Raw genomic sequence first — 10,208 nt, forward strand, 5'->3', positions numbered from 1 at the left:
AGATACAGCATTTGGTTTCATATAATATGAATACTTATTATTTCGTATTTGCAAACTCCTGTCGGTCATTTATTTCATTTCCAATCCTAATTCACATTATAAATGTCATTGAGTTCATACGTATGAATGACACCATTGTATAATTTTTGTTCCTGTGCATAATATCACAATAGTTTGTTGTACTGTTTTACTGCAATGTTTCGTGTTTGTCAAGAATTCTTATTTACAAGAAAAGGTGGTTAAGTAGATTTTTTATTCAAAGGACGGATACAATCAGTATGTTATACAATATATTACAAAATCAAATAATGGTAAAGGAATATTTTGTCAGAATTTAACCAATGTTATGACACACGCTATTCTTCCAGGACTATTTGGGTTACTGTTTTTCATGATGAAATATTATTAAATATTTATTCAAATCGAATGATTGTTTTGTATGATAAACGAAGCGGTTTAAAACAGTAACCAAAATAAATCACTTAATTTAAGTTGTGTTGCTTAAGACAGCAGAAACTGTTTACTTAAGAAACCACAAAACATATAATTACAATATCTCACAATCTAAAGATCAACACAAGATTGACCAAATTCCCCGCTTCAAATTCAAGCGGTCGTTGTTACATCTAACTGAAAACGAAATAACTATTTACATCAATTGTTCTCTGCACTTAAGTGTTCACTAGTCTTATTAAAATATGAGCTTTATTTCATTAGATTATTTCCCTTGATTCAAAATTGTCCAAATATTGCTGAGAAAACCTAAATTATGAAGCTTAATCGTATTGGTAGGCATTATATTTAATACGAAATCATCAGATTTTTGTTAAAAATTATCCAATCTGGGAAAACAAAATTTTAAAGCTTAATTTTATACGTAGGTATACTTTATAATAATATTTTATAACCTTTCAGAAATCGAAATCTGTTAATACGTATTGCTAACACATACAAAGAGTTAGAAGGGGGGAAGTTTATGATGGCTAAAACTTGATTTCACAAAAATATTGTTGGAATGTTACCTTATTGATCAATTTAAAAAAAAAAGATATTATCTGAAGTATACAATAAAACAAAGCTATATAACAGACTATATAAAGCACAAGCGTTAATAAACATTTCTTAGTTTAAAATGGTTTTGGATTTGTCGACAGAAACCTAGCGGATATATTTATTTTTCCCGAACAATTAAGAACAATCGTTTCCTAAATTATTCATTTATGTATAATGTACATTGGTGCACACAGGCTATCCAAAAGTTACCACATTATGTAGTCGGCGTAAAACAAATATATTACTCAACGCTACAAATTGAAAATAAATAGGTACCACTAGTTGTGAAATAAATTCCTAGTATTTGCTTCAGGATTTTGATTTTTGTTTCTATAAAACATAATATCGCTTTAAGCTTTTTGCATTCGTAATAATAGACCAAAAGAAAATATAATTTAACAAGAGCATGTAAGCTACTGATAAACAATGAAACCGTGTTATTGAGAGGCACCTACATCTTTTATAATATTTTTGATCTCGGTGCATTCTGATCTCCCGTAATAACATCCCTTCGTTTCACTAAGGATTCAGTAGGGACGTGACTCTGACGGATCAGATTAGTCTCTGTGATCATTGTCCATCTCCACACTTTAAATCTCTTCACTATTTATTTATCAAAACTAGAGCTGTATTTCATAGAAACTGATTTATATCTCAAATGTCTTTACCATTTGCCACAAAAATCAAAATATCCAAATCAAATACATGTATCTTTTAATGGCAAATAGATACGGGGGTTTCGAGATCCCAAAACGACGTGTGTAAAATACAATTTACCGTCGATAAGTCCCACCTTCCGGTTATTAAAACGTCACGAAACTTAAGTCAAATGATGACGTTATAATCAACGGGTGGTGGGACTAATCGACGGTAAATTGCACTTTACACATGTCGGTTTGGGATCCAGAAACCCCGTATTGTTATAGAATGTAGCTGTAATAAATTGAACAAAAAATGGAGATTCAGTCTGTGTTTCATAGACTTCATCCAATAATCACTATAAAACTAATACGGGGGTTTTGAGATACAAAAACGACGTGAGTGAAGTACAATTTTCCGTCGATTAATCACCGGAAGCAAATCAAAATATCCAAATTAAATATCATTTAATGACGCGTATATTATTATAAAACACCGCTGTTATGAATTGAACAAAAGTCGAGATTCAATTTGTGAAAAAAATACGTCAAAATATGAGGTTTTAATCACCAGAAGCAAATCGTATTTCATCATCGCTGTTTTGGTATCTCGAGATCGAAGTATTGATTTTTAAATACATCATAACTGGTAATGCAAGATAGTACATACAACTATCAAATGTCAGTACCGTAAATGACAAAACACCATCAACAATTATTCAAACTTATCACAGTTAACGAGCAATCATTGTTATAGAAAATACATATTTGTTGTTATCGATAACTCAACAATATTTGTCGATAGATTGCCAAGTTACAAGGCAATTCTCGGCCGTAGCGTCATACGCCTTGTAAATAGAAACAAATAGAATCACTGCATGACCCTTACATACAACCCCATGACTGCATCTGTAAATTTTACATGTACAATAAAGCGATTGTATGTCACAGACGGGGACACCGAACTAAATTGCTTTGTAGCTTCCATACAACTTTTGTTTATTTTAGACCTGAAGAATAATGTGATACTATCATTTGTTTTCTTCAGGATGATGAAGAATATAAAAAGAATTCTTCATTATTGCATAGGTTTTCTTTGAAATTTTGAAAGCCAAATTTAGAGAGAGAAAAAAAAGAAAAATCTCCAAAAAGAAGGAAACCTATACCAACTAATCACTTTATCTATTTTGATCTTATGTTTAACACATTCCTTTATAAAGAAAGGATTCCAATTGATGAATTTATTTATTTGACTGACTCAAAATTTCAACACTTGATATTTTTAAATTTGACCATTTATACCATACTGAGATCACAATTTTCATGGAACAACCCTGCTGTGTTAGGATTCCATGAGATTAAGTTTTATTTAGCAGTAAGCAGCTCTGAAAATGACAGATAGGCTCAGTTGGATTATCCCGCTGCAGCCCCAACACCCCCACCCCTACTCGGCTCTCTGGGTTTGCACTATTTAATCTCAGTCGTGTTTCTAGCACAATAGCACATTTTCATTCGATCCAAAGCGGAATCCTAGATACTTTTTATCTTTGCCCTTTTTTTTAACAATTTTTAAGTTATAATATGAACATGCAGGTTTTTCTGACATTCAGACTGCATTTCTGTTTGTAAATATATTTTCAGATATCATTACGCTGAAACATTTGAACTATTTTCACAATTGGATCCCCTTATGTATGGCCGACGTTTGACTCCTCAGTATCCTAAAGTCGTCGTTTGCCGTATGACGAACATTGTAGCGAAGATGACGAGAATGTTACCGATCCATGAGCTGAGGGCATGACCTCCGCTGCTGGCAAACTCGTTTTCGACCCGATTACAATCATTGTCGGGACAACAATATTTTGTAGCTGTGCGGACACAGTGGAATGAAACACAGGACAAAGTGAAGTAAGTATCGGTGGCGTTATTTTCTTTTTCGATCTGAAATTAAAAAGAATGCTTTCAATGAAACATGTGTACATCAGATATACAGTCAATCGATTACTGTTGACATTTAATTAGCACAATAGAAAAGCTAAATTGATGTATATAATCCACATCGGAGCACCATTAAGTAAGTAATTCTAATATGATTCTACACTCGTAAGTTATGCTTAGAACCACAGGGTTGATCCGAATGCACTATATGTATTAATAACTACATGGAAAAGAAGAAATTATAACAGTGTGGACAAAATAATGTCGAATTTTCGAGGCGATCTGCCCCTCCCTTTGTCAAGACACAAGGCAAACAAATAAAATTACATGTTAAGGACGGTCACGGACGTACACAAAAACATAAACAATGACATATTGATATTGTCCCTTTTGTTCCGACTGTAAAAGCTATGTTGTTCAAGCTATATTGACTATGTACTGCAGCTCCGACTGTTAAGGCTATGTTGTTCAAGATATATTGACTATGTACTGTAGCTCAGACTGTAAAGACTATGTTATTCGAGCTATATTGACTATGTACTGTAGCTCCGACTGTAAAGGCTATGTTGTTCGAGTTATATTGACTATGTTCTGTAGCTCCGACTGTAAAAGCTATGGTATTCGAGCTATATTGACTATGTACTGTAGCTCCGACTGTAAAGGCTATGTTGTTCAAGCTATATTGACTATGTGCTATAGCTCCGACTGTAAAGGCTATGCTATTCGAGCTATATTGACTATGTACTGTAGCTCCGACAGTAAAGGCTATGTTGTTCAAGCTATATTGACTATGTACTGTAGCTCCGACTGTAAAGGCTATGTTGTTCAAGCTATATTGACTATGTTATGTAGCTCCGGCTATAAAGGCTATGTTGCTCCAGCTATATTGACTATGCAGTTCTAGCTAGATTGGCAGCCATGTCATGTAGCTCAAGCTATATTGGCTATGTAGCTCTGGCTATATTTTCTATATTGACTATGTAGCTCCGGCTATCTTGGCTATATAGCTCCGACTACATTTGCTATATATCCGGCTATATCGGCTCTTTAATGTAGCTACTGTTATATTAACTATGTAGCTGTGGTTATACTGTTTATATTGGCTATGTAGCTAAAGCTATATCAGCTTAGTAACTCTGGCTATATCGGTTATATTAGCTATGTAGCTCTGGCTATATTGGCTATGTAGCTCTGGCTATATTGGTTATTAGCTATGTAGCTCTGGCTATATCAGTTTAGTAACTCTGGCTATATTGGTTATATTAGCTATGTAGCTCTGGCTATATCAGTTTAGTAACTCTGGCTATATTGGTTATATTAGCTATGTAGCTCTGGCTATATCAGTTTAGTAACTCTGGCTATATTGGTTATATTAGCTATGTAGCTCTGGCTATATCAGTTTAGTAACTCTGGCTATATTGGTTATATTAGCTATGTAGCTCTGGCTATATCAGTTTAGTAACTCTGGCTATATTGGCTATATTGGATATGTTGCTCTGGCTATATCAGTTTAGTAACTCTGGCTATATTGGTTATATTAGCTATGTTGCTCTGGCTATATCAGTTTAGTAACTCTGGCTATATTTGCTATATTAACTATGTAGCTCCGGCTGTAATAGCTATGTAGTTCCGCCTATATTGGATATGTAGCTACGGCTTTTGGTCTATATTTGATAATAACTCTGGTAATTTTGGCTATTTAGCTCCGATATTTTGCGGCATAATCTTATATATTCCGTCTTTGCATATTTTTGAGTTAGCTCCCTTGCGGGTAGGTATCCATTGTGGCGTCATTATTCTATAGGCGCAATTCACGTCGTTTTCTCCGACAAGTATGACGTTACGCCCGCAAAACACATGACGTCACAATCAATACCTACCCGCAAGGGCAGATAACTCTGTAATATGCAAATACCAAATGCTTACCATACATCGATATGTGCTCGAACACTTAGAGGTGATGTTGGCTGTACAGCCATCACCAGAACAGAATCCACTGTAGCAAGACTACAAACAAAGAGATCAATCATTAACATTCGCTAAAAAATGTGTGGCAAGATTAGAGGAAATGAATCCCTGAATGTTGGCCGGTTGATCTACCGATTGAGTCATTTGCGAGTACTCACATATTGGGGTATATCCCTGCTAAATGCATTGCAATGATTAAAAGAGTAGTCGTTCAAAATGTGTATACGTCTATAGAACCTAATTCAATCCATCATGAGATTCGTAATGTGAACGGATCATAAACCAACCAAATATCAACATCATACCATCAATTTATCATCCCAAATAAATGTATGGGTAACGCATTTCTATTAATCGATGTTTTCATCTTTATGATAAAAATCACGACCCAGAAAAAATTTAACTACCGAAAATAAAACAAATAAAAAAAAGATGATGTTTACTAAACTAGTAATACCGGGTTTGCATCTTTAAATACTGCAAAATCAAACATATTTGATAAATTATTTATTTGCAGCTAGAGACTCACAATGGTAAATGGCGTTGTAGTTGTAGTTGATGCCGTAGTTGTGGGAGCTAATAAATATAAAAACAAATGATTGCATATACAATAAAATAGCACGTACAATTATATATCAGACATTTATAAAAGCTAGAACGATTAATATGTACAAATGAAATCATACTGGTACATATTTATCACTTATGAACCTTTGTTGAGATCTAAATGGTATTACATTTGTTAAACTGCTGTGAAAGAATAAATAATGACAGGGAACGTAGTCCGAGGTCGTTACTTTAGATTCCACTAGGGCAATATAACACTATAACGACAGAATCAAATTAAATGATTGTATATTAGATACATATGAAGTTATCATAAAGATTACAGCTAGAATTATGATGATAATTATAACCATACAAATAGCATGGAGAACATAGCATGAATTATATCTGTAGTAAAATAGTTATCACTACAATTAATTAGAACACATGAAATTGAAAGCATGCATACTTCAATATCGTAGCTATCGTCAGGAATTTAGCTCGAAGTTTACATATTCGAATAGTTTTCCAAAGAAATATTTAACTTCAAGACTTGAAAGTTGTATTTCTCTACATTATATTCCATAAGGAAATTCGTTATACCAACGGTAACATAATTTGAAATATATATATAACACAAATGGATAGTAATTATAAATTCAATAAGTAATGATAAATGATTCATACAGATACATTTATTTGTTGTCTTACACGTTATACAGCCTTCCGATGATGAGTGTATGTTGATTCCTCAAAAGTAACGTTTTCGACCATATTGATCAAACATTAAGCATAGGAGTGATAACAAATTGAAAGTGAACTATTACACCATACAATATAAATATAGCATGATGATCATAATAAAAAGCTAGTGGTGTTTTGTCAGGAATACATTGTTGGCTATTAAAATACTGATAATACAATTTTTGAATTTTTGAATATTTTAGTCTAAAATAAATTACTTGCAATAAACATTTAAAGTTTACATTAATACTTACATATTGTAACGCCACGGGTATATCAACTTTATATATTAACTACAAAACCATCCCTGACACTTAAGGAGTTACTATTCACTGTCGTTATATCCACCTTTGGACTTTGTCACAGCAACTTTTTCGACTTTTTTTACAATAACTTTTGTATAAGATGAAACATGATAGTTCGTTTCTTCGATGTACATCAAAAGAATCGAATAACGGTATGCTGTTGGCTTTGAATTTGGGCATCGATCCATTGTCATATTCTAAAGTAGTCTAAATAGGCATTATTTGATCATTCTTTGTAGTGCTTTTACTTTTTTGTACGACAGTAATTTCAATAGCAACCCCTGGAATATAGAGGATGCTACTTGGCAGACACCAAACAAACAACCACAAAACAGTGGAACACATATTCATGTATATCACATTTTATTTTATCACATAATCCGCCTGATATCCGGTGATTTCGCCCGTGTAATATTTTTGCATATTTCACTAGTGTAATATGACCTGGAGAGATTTTCATGAGCTAGAAATTCATTGTGACATCAGACAGAAACAAGAAAATGACGTAAGGAAAAATGACATTACGTCAGGATTATGAGGACGTCGAGACAAAATGGCGGCCGTTGCTGGATTTTCGGAATACATTTTGACGTGAAATTCTTTGTTATGTAGGTATTTGGAGTTATGTGATAAAAAGTAATTTTAAATATGTATTCATTTCATATGAGATTTTATGAAACTCGTCTAAGTTTTTATTTTTGCGAGCCTTGGCGAGCAAAAATTAAAACTTCGAGATGAGATTTTATGAAACTCGTCTAAGAAGTTTTTATTTTTGCGAGCCTTGGCGAGCAAAAATTAAAACTTCGAGACGAGTTTCATAAAATCTCATATGAAATGAACACTCATGTAAGATCCTACACATATTTTATATTGAATTATAAACATATTTTATATTGAATTATAAAATATCGTGATATCATCAAGTTAAGCAATTACATCATGCATTGATTACTTAGTACATGCTTCATCACAACAGGTAGTTATACACAGAAACTCTGGGGCATACATTTCCAAGCAGTCAATAAAGAGGAAGACACAAGCTTTACACTGATACATTTAAGGCTGGGTAAAATAGAAAGACATTGGAACAGAACATTCGACAACGTTTACAGACAAAGTGAACGGTACATGTGCAAGAACCAACTCATAAGGATGGGTATTGGACTACATATGTAGTCCTGAATAAATAACAAACAGAAAAATTAAATGTTTGAAATATAAACCCCATTGGTATACCACAAAGGATAACATAATTTTGTAGTACTGAAAGCAGTAGAATTGAAGGGTTGATTGTATAGATCAACATTTTTATACCATACCATTTTAGCAACAGAAGATAAAATGTATGTTCAGAATATAAACCAGGAAAAATACAAGGGAGAATGTACAAGTCATGTAGTCGTGCACGGGTAAGAGGGACACGTCTAAGACTTACTGGACGCCATGCTGCTTGCTGTTGAGTCAGTGGAACCCGTCGAGCCAGAATCGGCAGTAGTAGGTGTGTTTGCTTTTATATTGCATTATAGAGAAAAGAGTTTACATAACAAGTCACAAGATTGAACAGAAATGTGCGTTGGTACAAACCCACTTTGAAATAATAACGCACTTTGAAACCTTTGAAAATTTTTTTCAAAAAATGTTTTAACTACAAAGTGCGTTATTTCTTTCAAGTGGGTTGTAACAGCGCGTCATACAAATATGTACAAATTAAAAAAAACTGTGCTTGATAAGTATCTATATATTCGTAACTACAGGTAATGTCCGAAGATGACAAAATTCACAAACACAAAACGTGTATATAGAAAAAATGATGCATAAAATATGACTTTTATTCAAATATGAATACATAAAGTAATTAGCATAGCTATGTACAGACATGAGTAGTCTATTTCTTCATTGGTGTTAATTAAGCAAATTACTACCTAAATATTCAATAGAAACAGAGTGTGTTATTAATAGCTGATACAAAAATACAGGTGCTCAATCTTCACGACTTTTAGAAATATTCAATATAAATCATAATACATCAGGAAAACCGAATAATGAACTTAAATAATCAAAAAAGTAAGATTTTTTTTTCACCTTTTGCTTAACTTCAGTTTGACAGTTTTATTGTATCATAAAATACGATGGAGATTTCATAAATTATCAACTTAACATATATTTCAATACCTTTTTGTAGTATGATGTTGTGTTGGAATTGTAAAGGCATTTAGATATTAACACCAACTGGTGTGTGGAACAATGGATAGAAGTTTGATGTGTGAATTGTCTCCCCTATACTGTTGTCAATGTGAATAATTGTTAAAGACAGTGCAAAACATATATTAAGATTTTATACTTATAAACTTACTTTCAATGGAGCCTGAAAAATGATTAAGTAGATATTTTGATTTCCCAAAACGTTAATTGCATACTGACATAAACCATCAGATGCGTTTACGCACTCTTTAATATTGCAGTATAAAGTAAATAATCATCACGCCAAACTTGATGATACTATCATTACGGTGACTTATGTTATAAAACACCAAATCACGTGATAATTGGGTGTACATACCACACGTGAAAATTAATTGAACAAAGGACCTCAGAATTCAGTGTAAATATAATAAAACAACACCTGTTTGTTTTGTTCTGTTCATTCATCAACAGTGCTGGTGAACTATATTCCACTTATATGATATAATGGTTCACATTTTAATATGTAACGTGACGAAAGTGATTTTGTGCCATACGTTAAATATCATAGTCTGTTCTCTTATTGTTCTATTTCCCCACTTTTTCTTTTTAACATTTAAAAACTTATTCTTATTATGACACAATCAGGAATATTTTGGTCACTGTTTAAAACAAATTTGCTGTTTACGATAGTTAAAATTACAATAGACGAAAATTTAAAACCCCTACATTTCGATAAAAAAAATCATAAAAATCATGTGGATATGATTATAATGATAAAATAGTTTAATTTGTGAATATTTTAAAATGCATGACATTATATATAACAACATTT

At 32.6% G+C, this 10,208-nt stretch overlaps 1 protein-coding gene across 1 annotated transcript; it reads right to left on the reverse strand.

Annotated features, from left to right (window-relative positions):
• Positions 1 to 234: 234 nt before the first annotated feature.
• On the reverse strand, positions 235 to 9,557 carry LOC138322983 (uncharacterized). Its single transcript, XM_069267265.1, has 4 exons — positions 8,628 to 9,557; positions 6,127 to 6,173; positions 5,556 to 5,636; positions 235 to 3,632 (listed from the first exon to the last, which is right to left on the reverse strand). The coding sequence occupies exons 1-4, from the start codon at positions 8,635 to 8,637 to the stop codon at positions 3,405 to 3,407; spliced, it is 366 nt and encodes a 121-aa protein (XP_069123366.1). The 5' UTR covers positions 8,638 to 9,557; the 3' UTR covers positions 235 to 3,404.
• Between the last annotated feature and the right edge of the window lie 651 nt (positions 9,558 to 10,208).

The sequence above is a fragment of the Argopecten irradians genome, chromosome 5 (genome assembly GCF_041381155.1).
Source record: "Argopecten irradians isolate NY chromosome 5, Ai_NY, whole genome shotgun sequence".
Taxonomy (NCBI): Eukaryota; Metazoa; Mollusca; class Bivalvia; order Pectinida; family Pectinidae; genus Argopecten; species Argopecten irradians.